Below are 19,956 nucleotides of genomic sequence, written 5' to 3' on the forward strand. Positions count from 1 at the left end.
ATTTCAACGTAAAAAAAAACGTTAATCTAAACGTCCCAAATCAAATAAATCGGAATGACCAAAACAAAAGTAAAACTGAATGAACAAATCTAAAATGAATCGAAATGAAAAAAATAAGATAATATCTAAAATGACCAAAACAAAAGCCATTAAACTGACCTAAACATAGATATGATGATTAAAACCCTATGAAACTCTCAAGTTTAACCATCATGACGTAGGGCAGATTGAGCCGGGTATCCCGTCTGCAGTTGCTTTCGTTGGGGTGTGGAGGTCATAGCAAATGGTTTTGTAAGGACGTGGACTGTAGGTCAGAGAAGGTTGGAGACATCAGCTCTGGTGGTCATGTGAACAGGCTGGTCCCCAAAGCATCAGATACTGTTCATTTCATGTCGGGCATTTTACCTAAAGATAGAATTTCCTGTATGTTTTAAAGGGCATTTGTGGGACAACTTTAAGTAGACTTTAAATGAACACCATTCAAATGCTGGTAATGGAAGATTAAGAGGTTAAACATCTTTGGGTTACACATTTTAGACTGATTTCAGACTACTTAGTACTCAGTTGGTGGCTGACATTTACTACGAAACCGCTTTTCTTACACCTGCTCTTCCTCCCTTCAGGACTACACCATCACCATGTACTTCCAGCAGTCGTGGAGGGACAAACGTCTCTCTTACACTGGGATCCCACTCAACCTGACCCTGGACAACAGGGTGGCAGATCAACTGTGGGTGCCAGACACCTACTTCATCAATGACAAGAAGTCCTTCGTCCACGGGGTGACGGTCAAGAACCGCATGATACGACTGCATCCAGATGGAACTGTGCTGTACGGCCTTAGGTAAGAGTCTTACTGTCATAGCTTATCTCTCAGATGGCTCCTATGATGTTGTAATCTAGCATGGCTATGGTATTGGATGGCTCTAGTGTTAGATAACCTATTTAAGGATAGATAAACCTGTTAACACACATATATAAAACCTTCTAAGGAGAAACCTTCTAGCAAGCATCATCCGTTGTGATGCTTGCATGGGTGTAAATCACTGAAACATTTCACCCCGGTGTGATGCTTGCATGGGTGTACACTCACTGACACCATTCTTTGGTCGGTTTGCAGACTGTATTCCTTAGCCGATTAAAGATTATCCACTTTGAAGAAGTGAAAGACCATGACAGCATATTCATCTATAAATTATGTTATTATTTATGCATTACTTGTGGACTTGCTTTATTAACATTTCCAGTCATATTGCAAAAAGGCCAAGATGTGATTAGAGCAGATTCAAATAGAATAGAATGTCACTGTCCAACCAAAGCTGCAAACGTGTCTAGGCCTTATGGGCCATTCACATAATAATGAATTAGAGGAGGCTTTTTGTAGAGAACAAAAGATTGATTTTAGCAAAAGAAAGAGAAAGGAATTATGCATATATAATATATAGGTGTGCAGGCCTTGCTATTTAGAAATGTCTAAAGGGGGTAAGATTTCATGTTGTAAAAACAGTTCCAACCATACACTATCTACCTCAATCTAAACATTGTTGGAACTTTTCCAACAATGTTGTATCAACCTAATAATTTGTAAATCTCTGGGTGCTAAATGAGCAACATATGACATTTTGTTTTCGTGTGGCCAGGCGGGACTTCCTGCTGTTTGATCAAGGTCAGTTATGATAAGGCCTAATGTTGAACTTTTGATTACAGGGAAACATTGGTGCTGTGCTCTATAACAGAGGGTGGTTGCAGTTGTGATTTGGTCCAGCAAAGGGCTGCTCAGTATTTTAAGCAACTGGATCAATGACCAGAAAGAGCATTATTGCTTTATTTTGCACATACAAGGAATTTCCGGGTATTTTGGTGAGTATAGAAAGCAAAAGAATAAATAGAAAATTTATATTAAGAATTGAAGAAATAAAAGGAACAAAATATGATCAAATGGTAAAGTGGAACAATGGTATGGTACCAAATGGTACTCCTGTATTACATACTCTTGCCCGCTGCAATGTGAATGGCCCATCATTTCCAAATCATTAAAGAAAGCTGACATTGGTAATATATTGCCCAAATTGTACGACATAAGAATGTTATTGTGACATAATGAATCGGTCATTACAATATCTCCTCTCGTCCAGAGAGTGACAGATACTCTTCAAGCAGCTGTCACCTCTGATGTTTAGGTTTGCTGCATCAGCAACATTTTCCAAAAAAATACATCTGCCAGTGAACCAATGTCTTTTATTTTATATCTCTGGAGCAGAATTTGACAGTGAATCATTTATGGAGCTTTGCTCACCCTGCAGTCCAGAGCCCACAGCATCCCCCAGCTCTAGTGATCCAGTCCAGAGCCCACACCTTCAGCTCTAGTGATCCAGTCCAGAGCCCACACCTTCAGCTCTAGTGATCCAGTCCAGAGCCCACAGCTTCAGCTCTAGTGATCCAGTCCAGAGCCCACACCTTCAGCTCTAGTGATCCAGTCCAGAGCCCACAGCTTCAGCTCTAGCGATCCAGTCCAGAGCCCACACCTTCAGCTCTAGTGATCCAGTCCAGAGCCCACAGCTTCAGCTCTAGCGATCCAGTCCAGAGCCCACAGCTTCAGCTCTAGTGATCCAGTCCAGAGCCCACAGCTTCAGCTCTCGTGGTCCAGTCCAGAGCCCAACGCTTCCCCCAGCTCTAGTGAGCTAGGTTGTGGCCTTGGCTGCAGCGGTGTCAGCCTCTAAGGGCGAGGGAGGGACAGTGGATGTCAATAACTCTTGCTTTAAAGAGATTATGTGCTTTGATGGGTGGAGGATGACGATGACTTGACAGTTTTAAAAATAGAGACAGCCGTTGTGTTTTTTTACTCTGCATATGCAAATCTGCCTCAATAGTTTTGAGGCAGAGTTGGATTTGCAATTGCGAGGGGGCTCTCACATCTGTCCTCCATCTGCAATTAGTTGTTATCATAATAATAATGAGTTAATGATATAAAAAAAAGCTATTTCTACATAAATCGTTGGGTTTGAGTATTAACTGTACACACACACACAGCTGACCAGGCACGTAATGCCGGCCAGCAACCCCAGCGTGCCCCCCGCCCGGCGGTACGCCAGCAACAGGTACCCCCCTCCCAGAAGAACCTATGCAACGGTTGACACAGAGGATGAGACACGTGCAGCAGAGGACGAAAGATATCCCGTGGTAGAGGCTCCAGAATACTGCACACACCAGCAGGAAAGGTCACACACACATTTGCCAACAACAGCAAATGGAACAGAGAAAGGGGTACTTTTTTGGCATAGGACCGATCAATGCATGGCCACAGCAGCAAAGAATCTCCCCGGAAAGAATGTCCAGCACAAAGCTGAAGGCCCGGAGCAGAAGCACAAGATGGATCTGCTTCACAAGGGCTAGCATGTTAGCTTGTTCACTTCGTAGTTGTTGAAGGACACAGATCATTCTACCATCCCTCTACCATATATAAAAGCTGCATTATGTCTGTTTTCCCATTAGGTATTATTTTCAGTGGCTTGAGTTGTAGTTAGAGTTATAGCGATATCGTTGTCGATGAAAGTACTGTCATCTGACAATGAAGTAGCTGCAGGAGAAGGTAACATAGTGCAGGTTTAATGTATTGTCACTTAATCCACTGTATTCAATTCAATAATCAAGCTCCCTCAGGGTCTGTGAGTAGGTCACACTGGGGCATAAGCTCCACTAAACCATTCAAACTTGTTAGAAATACTGGCATCTAATTTAACATTGTATTAACCCCACAGGAGATTAATTAATACTTGAACCTGCACTACACAATTTCCCAGCCTCTAGGATACTTCAGAATTTCTGATGTTTACCTTCATAGACCACCCATTTTCAACATAATTTGTCTGCCCAAATAAGGGTTACTGGAACCATTGGTCTCAGCAGACTATGGAAAACTACAAAGAGGCAGAAAAAGTTTAGCCGGAAAGAGCCCCAATGGCTGAATGGTAGAGAAGGCTTGACACTCAGTCCTTATGGCAAGGGTTTGATTGCAGCCTGATGCCATGTGCCTCATGTCCTCTCTCCCCCTGCCATACCTTCCTGTCTAACTTTCATTGTATCTTTCATGAATAAAGCATCAAATAGACAAAAAAATATATTAAAAAAACAAGGAAGAAAATAACTGTCCTTACAAAAATCAACCTGGCTTACAAATTCTCATTAAAAACATAAATGTATGGCGGGAAAAGAATGCTATGAGCTTGGTAACAATAGTGTAACGTATAATGACCATGTGACCATGTGCCATATTGATTGTCTTGGCTATACACACTTAAAGGGCGAGGTGATTACCAAATTCTTTATTAATATTCCCAAGGGATGACAACACTTGGGTCTATTGTTAACTGATAACACCCCTCCAACAGTGATTATGAGATTGGGCATGAGCCAGTCCTCGCTTCAGTAACCTCTTTCTTCTAAATATGACGAACATTTTAATTTATATGAAGGCATTCCTGCAAGTGGATATTCCTGCAATATAAAGAAATATAAATTTTCTTATAGAATATCGATCTTGGTACATTTACAGCAGTATCCTACCATTTCTTTATTAAGTATTATTGGAAGAATGTTTTACATATTCTTTCTCACTTCCATCAATACATACATTTTCAAAGGGTTACGGAATAAGTCTGGCATTAGTGTATTTTTGATGTTGCTGACAAACCTAAAGACACAATGAGGGGTGAGAAAGTAGTTTTCCTGCTCTCATGTATTGGATATCTATTGAATGGTAAATATATGTTTACCTTCGCTGTGTTAGACTTCAAATATCGAAATTCCTTGCATTGAGCAACAGCTCCATATTCATTCTTTGCACTTTGACATTAGATTAAATCAAAAAATATTGTTTGACATAATACAATACAATGCAAGGGAAGTCGTTTGATAATACATTACAAACCTAGATTACAAACCCGCTAATTTTGATGTCGAAATAGAACTACAAAAAGGCAGTTAGGCAAACATCACATTGCCCAATAGCAATATTGGTTATTGAGTGAGTCAAATTACTGCATAGCAGCAGGCATTATGATTGATTATGATTATTATTTGATGATATCATGATGCCGACCACTGTGCAACCCTCTTAGATAGAATGGGTAGATTCAAGGAAGAGGTAGAATTAGAATCACAATGACAATTTTAAAAGGGGTTAGTGTGTATTCTCAGGAGGAGGACAACTGTGGCGTCCAACCCTCAACCTAATTCAAATTATCTTTAAAATAATACAGTAAAATTACCTTTAACTCAATATGATAGAACGTATGATAGTCGTATATTAATAATATTGTGTCCAATTTACGAAAACTTCAGGAATAAAAAGGCAAGGCCATCTGGTATTTGCTAAGCTCCTCAACAAAATAAGGGACAGCGCATTCCACTGAAGCAGCTCTACTGGTCAGAGGAGCCCGATGTCTCGTGGTAGGCTACAGGAAGAAACCTTGTTGAGGACCTAAAAAGATATATCCAGGGTTTGTTTTGTAAACATGCTCAACAAATCAAGAACTGTTGATCGATCACCCATCATCCAATAGTGTGGTTGGATTCAGGTCAATTCTGCAATTTAGGGTTGCCCAGTTACCAGAATGCAGTGACCATGTTAACACAGCGATGAATATCCCTCAACTGGATAATGAACGTAACCTGGTCATCTGGGTTTCGCGGTGCAAGTAAACTTACGGATTGTTTCTAGTCCCAAATTACAAACCTCTTATCCAACGGAATATCAGTGAGGACAGTAAGGTTACAAACCTCTCATCCAACGGAGCATCAGTGAGGACAGTAAGGCTGTGGTACGAGGACGTTATCCTCATCAGTGAGGACAGTAAGGCTGTAGTACGAGGACGTTATCCTCACTAGTTCTAATGTACAAAGAAAGAAAAAAAAATAATAATTTATATTTCGTTTCACTTCATTCAAGCTGAACTTTCTTCCTTCTTCAACGTTCCTCTCTCTGGAGAGATCAAAAAGTAGAATCCAACTTTCAGTACGTGATATGCAGTGTTGTTTTCTATTGCTCATTATGGTGTCACGGATCCCATCTGCATATATTTACAAGACCCGATTGGCTCAGTAAAGATTATTGCCATGCATTGTACCGCTCAAGCAACCAACAACAGAACTTATTTTAAAAGAGGGTGGCGATTCAGGGGCTGGAACCAGTCCTGGTCTCTCAAATAGACAAGTCATATACCTCTTCTATTATGGACTACATCAACAACTGTGGAGACAGTTTCGCCAGTCACAAACAAATGAGAACTTTCAAGTTCAAGTAGTTCAAGTACCTCGGGGTCTTGTTCGCGAGTGAGGGTACGATGGAGCATGAGATTGGCCGGAGAATCGGAGCAGCGGGGGCGGTATTGCGTTCGCTTTACCGCACCGTTGTTACGAAAAGAGAGCTGAGCCGCAAGGCAAAGCTCTCGATCTACCAGTCGATCTTCGTTCCTATCCTCACCTATGGTCATGAGGGTTGGGTGATGACCGAAAGGACGAGATCGCGGGTACAAGCGGCCAAAATGAGTTTTCTCAGAAGGGTGGCTGGCGTCTCCCTTAGGGATAGGGTGAGAAGCTCAGCCATCCGTGAGGAACTCGGATTAGAGCCGCTGCTCCTTTACTTAGAAAGGAGTCAGCTGAGGTGGTTCGGGCATCTGGTAAGGATGCCCACTGGGCGCCTCCCTTGGGAGGTGTTTCAGGCACGTCCAGTGGGGAGGAGACCTCGGGGAAGACCCAGGACTAGGTGGAGAGATTATATCTCAACACTGGCCTGGGAACGCCTCGGGATCCCCCCGTCAGAGCTGGTCAATGTGGCCCGGGAAAGGGAAGTCTGGGGCCCCCTGCTTAAGCTGCTTCCCCCGCGACCCGACCCCCGATAAACGGATGAAGATGAGATGCGATGAGATGAAATAATATGGCCATCATCACTGAACATCCTTGTCTCTAAACCAACCCCATTGTATTCAGGGTCAGCACAATCATCTGTGAAGGAAGAATGCTCAACAGCCGCCCTTTTAAGGATGCCACGTCATAGAAAGCTGACAAGTACTGTTCGAATGTTGAGAACACTCTGAAATTCATGCCCTAATACCCACAATCTTTTGCGTTCACACACTGCGCAGGGTACTTAAAAATTGCAGATGGAAAGCAATACACAATGCTTTACACAAGTGAAGTTATTTGAAAGTTTTCAGCAATATCTTTTGCCGTATTGCTTTTTATAGATTCATCGTGTAAATGCAGAAAATTAAAGACCTGTGCGATTTTTTTCAAATGTTTTTGCAACGTAATGATAGCCTATATTTTCCATTGGATTGATTCGTTTTTGTATGTACGTAGCTGCTGTTTAAGAAAACTACTGTCACCAATAACAATTTCAACAATTAAAATATTAAAATATTTACCACTGGAGCAGTATTAAAAAGCGGAGGCGGAAGCACTTCAAAACTAGCGGCTTACAAATGGCTATGCCATTCCAAACAAATATCACTTAAATAATAGCTATTAGATCATACCTACAGTACCTTTAAATTGAAACTAGCACAGAAGTCAATGTTTAAGAAGCCCCAAAACATCAAAAAGCAGCTCGCATTTACTACCAATTGGTTATTGAATGTCTTCTATCACACTCATCAATGAGCTTCACCAGGCCTGTGCACAACCTTTCAATATCATCTGATTCCCCGCTGGTTGAAAACTCTAGTCCTCTCTTCAAATGATGGTCCAGAATATAGACCTCTTTTCTGATATCATGACTCTAGAGTTAATATCAACTTTTCGCCCATGACAGTATCATTTACTGGTATGCTGTCCACTTATTTAAGATTGTTAATTTCTATAGATGAATGCAGAAAAGGCATAGATTTAACTAGACTTGTGAACACATAGGGGTTCGTAGGGGTAGTCATAGTAAATGGATAAAAAAAAAAAATTGCGGACTTTCCTTTAACAGGCTACTGGCCTGTTAAACTCTATTTTTACCCCAACACCCTCCCTTTCTAACTGTCTGTCCATGTCCACTCTCTCCGCACCTGTTTTATAATTTATCTAGAGCACTTCTTAATGCATGCAGCCTCTCAGAGGGTCGACAACCATATAATATTCTGCAATGTGGGAGAATATGAATATTCATTGCTGGATGGTTTTTTCATGTCTTGACGTTGTGGTGGCTGAATATAGACAGGCTGTCAGAAGATTGAGGACAGCTGGTCATGGCTACATGGAACACATTTTTATAATTGTATGTATTTTGGTAGTACATTATGTCGAAGTACTTTGCTGGAACCGAACATGTGCAGCTACAACATGTACAACATGCTTATCATTGGGTTTATAATTGATAATAGATTTGTATCATGAAGGCTTTGATACTGAGATACCCGTTACAACAGGCCTGTTGGTGTAGTGTTCCATAGCAAAAAATAGATGGAATATACACAGAGCAACTTAGCTCAAGGGATTCAACATACAGTTGTAGAGGAGTAATGTAGATTGTACGTGCTAATTACTCGAGTCACTTTTCTACTGCAGCTATTTACTCCAATATCTGAACTGGATAGTTTTTGAAAAATCAAACAAACCCATCTATTAGTCAATCCATCCATGGAATATTTCTGTATAAAATGTTGTGGTCCACTCTCAGGGTATTTTCAAACTACAGTACTTAAATCATTTATTTTCAATCAAAAAATCAAAGTCAGCAATCTCCTGTGGTCGGCTACATATGCAGGGGACCAAAAGGTTGGACAATACTTAGGGCTAGGACAGGGATCATGTTTCGCCCTGCTCTTCTGCAAAAGCATTAAAGAAACTTTGGAAACAGGAGAGGTGTAATATTGTCCAAATGACAAAAATTGTCCAACTGAACAAAGCCCAAAATGTGAGGACTGGGCATCGGTAGCAGCAACAGTTACTTGTAGACTTGTACACTTGTGAGTAACTTGTTAGTTGTGAGCCGTAAACAAACGTTGTTGAGGTCATTGTACACAGGTAAACAACAAAAAAAGTGATGCGGTCCCTAAAGTTGGTAACTCTAATGGCATTTGGTGAATGTGCATATATCATTTGGACCCTTATTTTTTTCTCTCCATAAGGATCACAACTACAGCAGCCTGCATGATGGACTTGCGCAGATACCCATTGGACGAACAGAACTGCACCTTGGAGATAGAGAGCTGTAAGTGAGTCTGTGTGTGTTCATAAAGGGCTGTGGGGGTCACAGGCAATGGAGGCCGTGCAGCACTTTAAACCAACTAATGCCAACTGCCATTTCTTGTTTAACTAAATGTCTCCAGATTGCTGCAGCTAAATAATAGATAGTACCTGCCTGCAAAGTCAAGGCTGTTCTTCAAGGTCTTAACAAAGAATCTCTGCCCAGTGTACTCCAAATTGGAGCTTAACAACAAAGCATTGATGTTCCCCCTGGAATATCATCACACTGTGTTAAATTCTATGTGAAGATAGACTGATAATCTCAATTGTACTTGTACTTTATTTGAGAAACGGCAAAGCATCTGAGAGATTCATAGCATGCTGCGGCGATTAAACACCGATTAAGAACTTTCCCAAACCAGAATGGTCCCCTACCTTATATCACTGTACCATCTAGAGCTGGAATGGCCCCTACCTTATATCACTGTACCATCTAGAGTACATTTTTTTGGGCAATGTTTGTTGAAATGTAGACTTTAGATTAGTCAATAGTCAGTTGTTAAGATATGCTAATCAGCAAAGCTTTGCTTTAACTTCGAAGGATTTCATTTACTATGAAATTATGTTCAAATGATGTTGCTGTACTTTTTATACTGGTTAGTTGATGCTTTTTAATCAAATATTTCCCTTGCTCAGTAACATTTCGCAGACAATAGATATAACTATACAGTGCTCTCACAAAACAGACTTCACTGAATCCAAAGTCTGAAGGGAAGGGGACTGAAATGGGTGTTAACGGCTTGTGAACCTTCCTTTCACTTGATTTGAATGTAATGTTAAATGTATTTGAACAATCTTATCAAAGAAGGCATTTGACATTAAACTTAGTATCTGTATAGTGAAAAATGTCAAACATAAAATAGTTTAAATATTAATCTGTAAGATCCATGTTGCCGTTACGAAATAGCACGGATGTAAAAGGAAATATGCATGCAGCCTTTCAGCACTGAAAGGCTCCCCTATTGGAATTATCCACAACACCTGGAAATAATATTATTATAAAGATGCTAATACCTTCTATTTAACTAACCTTGTTTTATTATTCACAATTTGAATGCATAATATCAACAATTTAGACCAACATTTATCAGAGTGTAAATATAAAAATGTCAGTGTATTCTCAAATCTCTTTATTTGCGTTTGAAGGTAGCCCATATAGGCTGAATTATTCCTGTGACATGTGCTCGTACAGATGGATACACCACTGATGACATTGAGTTCTACTGGCAAGGAGGGAGTTCGGGGTCGGTCACGGGGGTGGAGAACATCGAACTTCCCCAGTTTTCCATTATGGACTATCAAACGCTCTCCAAGAAAGCAGTGTTTGCTACAGGTAACTGAAATGTATATAGTGATTTCAAAATGATCATAAAGGATAAAACACATTTTCTTTATGTTCCTTGGAAAGATGTCAACTGTCATGGCGGAAAATTGAATTAATTTGTCAGAGTGACTCATGTGTTTTTACTGTTCCAAATCATGAGCCTGCAACTGCTACTTGCTTAGTCTGAGGAATGCTCCTTGGTGTCTTTGTTGAGCTTCACACAGGTTTCCTGTGGAGCTAAAGGAGTACAGGGAAGCAGGGAGGAATCATTTGGAACAAAATAAAGAAAGACTTGTAGGCATGGGGTACCCTACAGCCAAGCACATGATGTACATGGAATCAATGAACTCTCTATGACTCACTGAAGAAATACACTCCTCGATGTCAGAGTTTGGATTTAATGACAACGATGAAGAAGTCCTGCAGCAATCACACACAATAACAATGTAAGCTACAAACGTAATAACAACAGTAATTCCTACATGCACATAAATGCATGCACACATAAGCATCTCAAGTATCTAACAATAACAATTGTATTGATCAGGAAAGACTCACATGAATCATGCCAGCAGCTCAACATGCTATGCAACGGGAACGTCTGCAATGCTAGTGAACACAACAAGGTAGACCGCCAACTCAGCCGGTCAGCTGTCTGCAATACAACACTATCCCCTAGTGGCCGGAGGTAAACTCTGCATCCCCCCCAGTCCGGAAAGCTATGAACGGGAATAGGTTAACGGACTCAGTCCTGTATCCAACGGCCCGTCTCGGGCTCGTAGCGTCTGGGTGGCCTCCTCGTGCGGCACGGCTGTCCAAGATGGGGCGACTGCGACGCCGGAAGCGACGCATCTGGGTCGACGCCCGTAGGAACGGGGACATCCCGGGCCCCGAGACCAGAGGATGCCTCACCAGGGGGCTCCGGCGGGGAAGTGTCCAAAGCCGCGTCACGGGGTCCGTCTGCTGCCTGAGGAACGACACCCCAGGGCATCACTAGCCCAGGGTGGACAGGCAGGGGCTGGCGGTCCAAGGTCGCGGGCGGTGTCAACAGGGCAGCTGGCTGCTGCCGGGCGTAGGGGGTGGCTGGAGTGTAGCTGCGAAGGAATCGCCGGTTGCGAAAAGTCAGGCGCCCCGACCCGTCAACCCTAACCCGATACTGATCGTGACCCAGTGACTCCACCACGACCCCTGACCGATCCCACTTGTGTGGACTCGGGCCCTGCTGATTCTGGAGGAATACTGTCTCACCAAGTACCAATGGGCAGAGCGGTCTCGAGTGAGCCCTCAAAGACTCAGTGGTGCGGGACATCCGGGTCCGAAGGGCGTCCTCCTTCGCGGCCCATACCTGGCGCCAGAGCGGTCGGATATGAGGGTTCGAGAACTTTTCTAGCCTGTTGACGAAAGAAAAAGAGTCTCGAAGGGGACGACCAAATATAATCTGCGCCGGTGAGAGGTTGCAGTCGGGGTCAGGTGTGTTGCGCAACTGCAACATGGCACGCAAAAAACGATCATGATCAAGACCGCCAGTTGGGCCAGTGTTGGACACCAGAAGACGCTTAGCAGTCTTCACCGCAACTTCTGCCCTCCCATTCGACTGGGGAAAACCAATGCGATGTTTGACGTGCCATAATCGGAGGAAGTCCTCTGCTAGCTTTGAACTCTGGACCACCATCGCTCGAAAGTTCCTCCGGCACGCCAAAGGTGGCAAAGAACGTGCGTAGGTGGCGAACCAAGCCAGCCGAGCCTCCCAGATCAGTGCCTGCTGTGGAGCAGAGGACCTCCACCCAGCCCGAGAGTCGATCACCGACAACCAGGTAGTGGCGGCCTCCATAATCAAAGAAGTCAGCAAACACCGCCTCAAACAGGGTGGATGGCGGTTAGGATGGTAGGGGGGGCGTGGATGCCTGTGACGGAGCATTGCGGTTACAGTCTGAACATCCATACCTGGTGGCTCGGATGTCCCTCGACATCCCGGGCCAGAAGACTATGGCACGGGTGTGCTGCCTCATCGCAGAAGCTCCTTGGTGGGCGGCATGGAGGTGCCGAAGGACTCCTTCACGGAGGGACGGTGGAACCATGACACGGTCGTGATATAGGAGGACGCTATCCTGCGCGTAGATTGACCCACAGACTGGTGACAGACTCGCTAGGGCAGGGTCATTAACATCAACCCTACCCTCATGCTCGATCAGGGACAGAAGGTGGCCGAGGCACGCATCAGCTGCCGTCTCTCGTGCGAGATCTTGGGCATTGTCGCGGATGGAAGCCATAAGTGTGGATTCCACAGTGTCAGGTACGCTAGGCGATCCCAATGAGAGGCCGTTCGCAGAGCCCGAGAGGGAAGGATGCCTCGAAGTCGCATCAGCAGCATGGTTGCTCTTGCCAGGTAGGTACACAATGTCAAAGCGCCATGGGAGGGTACGCTGCTTGAGTCTGAACAGGCGTGAGTTTGTTATCTCATCTAGTGTGCGGTCGCCGAAGATCTTCACAAGGGGCTTGTGGTCGGTGACCACGACGAGGTTGTCACATCCTTGCGTGAAGTATCGCGTCTGCTCCAGGCCCAAGGCCACGGCCAGGGCCTCTCCTTCGATGGCCGCATAGCGTTGCTCCGCCGAGGATAGGAACCGCGAACCGGCGAGGGTGATCCTCCATCCTCCTGGTCGGTCAGGTATGCCCGAAGTGCAGCTACAATGTTGTTGGAGCAGGAAGTAGCCAATGCCAGGCCTGGACCAGTCAGGGCGGAGGCAGGTGCGCCTCCGCATGTCGTAGATCTCCACGCCCTCACGGATGCCCCCAATTATTGCCTGTTTGGATGTTTGGAAGGCTTCCTCCAATTCAGGGGACCATGAGAATTTACAGCGTGGGCTGAGGAACGGCTTAAATAGTGCCATAGTGTCGCGCAACTGGGCGTAGTTCGCCACCTGGTTGACCAGGCCAAACCAGCTTCTGATATCCATCGTGGAGTCCGGGGTGGGGAAGTCCCGGATGGCATCCAAGTACTTTGGAAGCGGCTCTATGGTGGCTTCTGACATCCTGAACCCTGCAAATTATACGCACCTCTCCGCAAATTGAAACTTATCTGGGTTCAACACAATGCCCGACCGGCCGACACGTTTCAGGAAGTCGATGGCCCTCCACCAGTGATGCTCCAGGTCAGTGTCATAGTGGATAGTGTCATCCACACAACGTTTCTTGCGCTCGAAGTCCGATAGGATGGCGTCAAAACGACGGTTGTAGCCGTCCCCAGATGACAGGAAACCTTGCGGCGCCCTGATGTAGCGCCAGCGGCCGAAGGGCGTGACAAAGGTGGTCAGACGACGGTCCGACACACGCAGGGGCACACTATGGTAGCCGTTCCAGGCATCCGTGACGGTTTTCCAGGTGTCCCCCGGGATGCGACGTGCAAGGTGGAATGGGGATTCAGTGGCGAAGGTTTCACGTTGGCAGAACTTGTTAAGAGGTGAGAGGTCCACGGTCCTGCGGGGGGAGCCATCGTGCTTCCTTGTGACTAACATACGATGGCACCATGTCACTGGCTCACCGTATGGCACACGTTCAATGACTCCCAGGGCTTCGTCCCGAAGAAGGTCGTTGTAGACTTTCTGCTGCCAGTGCAAAGGCGCATTAGCCGCGGTGTGGCATGCTTTCGGCGTGGCTGCTGGGTCCACGTGCATTTCGATAGGGGGACCCTCCATGCAAGGCAAAGCCTGATGAGGACAAGTGTGGAATGTGGATGAGGCGTATCTCTCTAGTAGCCAATCTTTCATCCAACCATTGTTCTCCGGTGAGCAGGGGAACAGTAACGCCTGAGGCCGTGGGGGAGGGGCTGTACGCTTGGGGCATGAGCACTGAGCGTCCTGGGGATTACCCTGGTCTGTGCAGCCACTGTCGGCAGACCTCGTAGCATTCACAAACAAGGGCTTGATTGGTATGTCACGTGCGCCAGGGCCATGCTCGTCTCTGGGTCCTCCACTGTTACCTGATGGGAAGTCCGCAGGGAAGAGGCCGAGGTTAAGCAGTGACTCGTAGGAGAGGTACATCGCTCGAACTGAGCTGCTCACGTACACCATCGAGCGGCAGGACGTAACACCACTGTCGCTGGGGGCTGTTGAGAGCCTAGCGAAGAATGCTCCCTCAATGGCTATGGGGGAGCGGTTGGCAGCTGACAGGCTAAGATTGACAGGACGCAGGTCATCACGCGAGAATCCGCAGGCGAGGAACTCCTCAAGAGACCACAGATCAGATTGTCCGCCAGTGTCTGCGATCGCGGATATGCTCACCTCATTGTCTGAGCCTCGGTGGTTGATGCTGCCCCGCGGCCCGACTGACCTGTCGACCGAGATGGTGATTAAAGGGGGGGTGGTCTCTTAGCTTGGCCCGCCTCCATTCCCCCCTGGAGAAAATGTGGTGCCCGAGCCTGATGGGTGTGGGACCACCGATAGTGCTGTGTGTCATCCGAGTGCGGCGACGGCCCCCGCAGCGTCGGCCAGGGCGTGCTTTGAGTTGAACCGATGAAATCTGGGAGATCGGCACCGATTCCATGGCAGCCTGCTGACCGTCGTTTGATGGCTGTTGACGCCTCTTCTGTCGGCGGGCCCTGTAGCAACCGACACAAATCTGGTGAGGCTTGGTATTCCAACCGCGTGATCCCTCCGTGAAGACCTTAAAGGTGCTTTTACAGCCCAGGCACGAGGCTTGCCTAGCCCTGTCTGTTGGGGCTGGGGTCGGGACGGGGCCCGTCTGTTAATCTCTCCGTAGGCGCTGGAATGACGACATGGCTGATAGAGTGGACGACGGGAGAGCATTGCGGGCCATTTCCTTGTTTTCAACGACTGCAATTACATCGTTCACTGGTTTTGCAGAATGTCAGGTATCCCCAGTGTCTCGCAGCGTATGTCTGAGTCGTAAATCCCGTTGATCAGAACATCACGGATGATGTGGTCGGTATAGTCCACATCCTTGCCACACTCGCATGCCGCAACGTAGGCGCATGTCTCCGCCTTCCCTCGCACCCTGGCGGTGAAGGCACGGAATGCTTCATCACGTTCCTGGTGCAACTAAAGCAGCTCGGTGCGCAGGACACATGTGGCAACCGGAATGAAGGCTAGTGAACGCATGGCAGCGATCAGATCCACCAGGGGTCCGGAGGTGATGTTGGGATTGGCCTTCAACATGCTATCTCCAAGTTCAGGCCCAGCGCACTGAAATAACTGGAAAGGGGCGTGGGCAGCCCCGACGCCTGAGCCGGTGCGAAAGACGTCCCAGCGACGGATGAAAACGTTCCATTCCTCTATCGTCACCCCAACATCGACCTTAGGCCGATCAAGTTTCGGACCATGCGGAGTCGGGATCTGGGCCGGCGGGTTCCGATGGACAAGTCCGTGATTCGTCAACAGCGCAATGGCGAGTGCATCAGACACATCTCCGGTCTCGAAAGCGCAGCCAGGAACAGTACATCCAACGACAACCATGACTTCTTCATGAAGAAATACACTCCTCGATGTCAGAGTTTGGATTTAATGACAACGATGAAGAAGTCCTGCAGCAATCACACACAATAACAATGTAAGCTACAAACGTAATAACAACAGTAATTCCTACATGCACATAAATGCATACACACATAAGCATCTCAAAGTATCTAACAATAACAATTGTATTGATCAGGAAAGACTCACATGAATCATGCCAGCAGCTCAACATGCTATGCAACGGGAACGTCTGCAATGCTAGCGAACACAACAAGGTAGACCGCCAACTCAGCCGGTCAGCGGTCTGCAATACAACACTATCCCCTAGTGGCCGGTGGTAAACTCTGCACTCACGTCACCCCTGAGTCACTGATGGTGTTAAAGCATGAAAAGGCAAGCTTTCTGCACCTTACAGATAAAGTCATTTCTAAGGCTGTGGATATAAGAAAGAACAACTGTAGCGTGTCTGTGACACATGAAAACAAGGACAAGGACCTGAAGCTGTGTCTGAACCAGAAAATGCAATCCTCTAAGGTGTTAGAGAGGGATGGGTACGTGGACTCTTAAGGTGGGATCCATGTAGTCCCGGATCCTTACAGGGTCCTACTCTAGTTTGTTTTTATAGCAAAGTGTAAGCACACATGCACACACACTATGTTATTAAGATAATAATTGTATAATAATGATAATCTTCTGAACCAGTCTTCTGCAGTGAGCCCCTTTGCTCTGTGTCTCCAGATTGGGTCTTGACTGTATGCTGGATGTCACTGTAGTGTGTCTCCAGATTGGGTCTTGACTGCATGCTAGATTTTACTGTAGTGTGTCTCCAGATTGGGTCTTGACCAGGGCTCCGAACCGGTTCAAGGAACGAAAACGAAAACCGAAAACGAACGGAATTTAACTGTTCCGGAACAGAAACGTTATTCTGAAATCCCCAAAACCGTTTTTTTTCGTTCTCTATATAGCCTATAAAATTTCACAAAAGCATAGCCTATTTCATGAAAAAATACAAATATTTCCGGTTGCCGCGTTCACTTCGCCGCCCGCCAAGCTCAGTTGTCACAAATTCCCACCACCACCCTGGCGAGAGGTGATTTGGATGCAACAGTTGCACATAGCTCTATCTTCGACAAAGGTAACGTGAGCTAAATTAACCGAGTCCACTATATCGCCTTTGCATTGTTTCTTGTTGGTGGGTGTGCCCTTAACCTGCGTCAGCGTCCAAGTTTCATTGACATGATCAGACAGCCCGCCCGCTCCCTGATGACAGCCCTCACATAGCTGTGTCTACACACAGCTATTTGATAAATGCCAGATTATAAAACACTTATTTAAAAAATGTTGTCTGACTGTCCATAACGGGACAACGTCTCAATTTGCGGGACGTGTACAAAGTAATGGTAATGCGGGACTGTCCCGCACAAAGCGACACATCTGGTCACCCTTTTATCGACCACAAAAATAGACTAGGCCCAATAAAACTGCCGGAACGTTAAGAACGAACGTTATTTCACGTTCCGAACCGGTTCAGGAACGATATGTTGGTGGCGGAACGCAAGAACGAAAACGTTAAATATACAGGTTACGTTCGGAGCGGAACGATTGAAAAATAATTTCGTTTTCAAGCCCTGCTATTGACTGTATGCTGGATGTCACAGTAGTGTGTCTTCATATTGGGTCTTGACTGTATGCTGGATGTGACTGTAGTGTGTCTCCAGATTGGGTCTTGACTGTATGCTGGATGTCACTGTAGTGTGTCTCCAGATTGGGTCTTGACTGTATGCTGGATGTCACTGTAGTGTGTCTCCAGATTGGGTCTTGACTGTATGCTGGATGCTACTGTAGTGTGTCTCCAGATTGGGTCTTGACTGTATGCTGGATGTCACTGTAGTGTGTCTTCAGATTGGGTCTTGACTGTATCCTGGATGTTACTGTAGTGTGTCTCCAGATTGGGTCTTGACTGTATGCTGGATGTTACCTTCACAGGTTCCTACCCGCGGTTGTCACTGAGCTTCAAGCTGAAGAGAAACATTGGATACTTCATCTTGCAGACGTACATGCCCTCCACCCTGATCACCATCCTGTCCTGGGTCTCCTTCTGGATCAACTACGACGCCTCGGCCGCCAGAGTGGCCTTGGGTTCGTAATTGCTATGATCTTTGTGATTTGCTTCTTGATTATTTTTGATTATTTGTTTACTTATTTGGCTTTTTCAAAAGGATGAAGGCGTTAGGACTGTAGTGACTCGTTAAAACAATATAAGGGGTGCATTCCTAGTAACTAACTAACTCCTACTTACTAACACGTCAAGCACCGAGCACCTCTACTGCAACATGTAAATATGGCATATTGGGATTGGGAAGAAGTTGAGATGTCAATGTGGTTTGGTTTTTAAGTCTTTTAAGGGGGACATATTATGCCACCAGGTGTGAGTGTGATTAGCCTTACAGGCCGTTTCGAAAATCGGCCCCATATGACATCACTAGTGGGCGTGTCCACCTAGATCTGTGCTTGATAGATCAGTCTACCAGCCTACCCAGTGGACTGACATAAAAGTTGCTCATCTATCCAGCACAGATCTAGATGGACACGCCCACTAGTGATGTCATATGGGAAAGATTTTCAAAACGGCTTGTAAGGCTAATCACAATCACACCTGTTGCAATAATATGTCCCCTTTAATTATTTTGACTTTAGGACCGATGGGGAAATTGATCAAGAAAAGGGTATATGACGGAAGAGCAGAGAGCAGGAGATAGTTATATTCTCAGTTGCAATACGTAATTGTTTAAATAGCCTATATTCTCTACTTCAGCCGTTCTCAATCTGTGGTACGCGTACCACTGGTGGTACGCGAGCGCCCTCTAGTGGTACGCGGAGTATGAACGATTTTTTGAAGCAATTTTTTGAAGATGAAGCAACCGTTAAAACAATGTTTTGCATGTACCCATCATATGCAATGATCTTAAACCTGCATTGACTAACTGCCTGTGACGATGAGTAGGGGAAGCAAAAATTGTGCAAAATCGTCCTGTGACGAGACGTTGAAGTCTGCCTTCAGGCCAGACATTTCTGGACTTTTGGATGCAGCGACGCAGCGAATATCCTGCGCTTTCAGACAAGGCTGTGCGCTTTCTCATTCCATTTGCGACCAGGCTTCTCTTGGTCGCAAATGGTCGCAAATAAGAGCGATGACTACTGTCATGTCATTGCTCTTATTTTATCCCCAAAAACGCAGCTGATCGGATGCATCACACGATTCGGAGTTATGCTTCACATTTAAGGATTTTAGAAACTGATTCTTATTCTTTTTTTTCAAAAATGCATTCGGAAGAGAAGGGAGACTAGCGTTGCTCACGGGTTGGAATGAAAGGGAGAAAAGGGGACAGAGTTGCCTGCGGAAGCGATGTCTGAGATGCAGAGACTGCTTCACGCTACCAGTGTCTGTTTCGTACGGTGTGGAATGAGAGCTCGTGGAGGCACTATTGCGCAAGTACGCCTGCGTGCTTGCGCAATAGCATGCTGCCCGAGAATGAAGTATCGCTGTCAAATCTGTCCCTGGGAAAAGTAACGTTGCTTGCGCCGAATTGAAAAAGGAAACCGCTATAATGAAATAGCGGTAATATTTCCACATTAATTGATAAAATAACAGGGGATGGGAAGGGGGGATGGCTGTTTCAGAAGGGGGATGATTTTGATCATTTTAATTCCAAAGGGGGATGCCATCCACCCTCATCTCGTGTGCTGGAAGCAGGTTGGATACTGAACCAAGTCTGAGGCTAAAGCTAACCTCAATCGACCCAGACATGTACCCCTCTCACTAAGCATGATAGGCCTAATTTTCAATGTGTGCCTGAGTACATTCTCCTTCAAACCTAAACATAGTTTATATTCTGACCTTATGGCACTTACTGCAGTATTTTTTAATAC

General features: G+C 45.6%; 1 protein-coding gene across 1 annotated transcript in view; it reads left to right on the top strand.

Annotated features, from left to right (window-relative positions):
- Nucleotides 1–19,956, top strand: part of gabrb1 (gamma-aminobutyric acid type A receptor subunit beta1) — a 43,064-nt gene that overhangs the window by 12,103 nt on the left and 11,005 nt on the right. Inside the window, exons 5-8 of the mRNA XM_060051148.1 lie at nucleotides 624–844; nucleotides 9,114–9,196; nucleotides 10,424–10,564; nucleotides 18,013–18,165. Coding sequence (XP_059907131.1) covers nucleotides 624–844; nucleotides 9,114–9,196; nucleotides 10,424–10,564; nucleotides 18,013–18,165 — 598 coding nt within the window. The remainder of the gene's footprint in view (nucleotides 1–623; nucleotides 845–9,113; nucleotides 9,197–10,423; nucleotides 10,565–18,012; nucleotides 18,166–19,956) is intronic.

The sequence above is a fragment of the Gadus macrocephalus genome, chromosome 5 (genome assembly GCF_031168955.1).
Source record: "Gadus macrocephalus chromosome 5, ASM3116895v1".
NCBI lineage: Eukaryota > Metazoa > Chordata > Actinopteri > Gadiformes > Gadidae > Gadus > Gadus macrocephalus.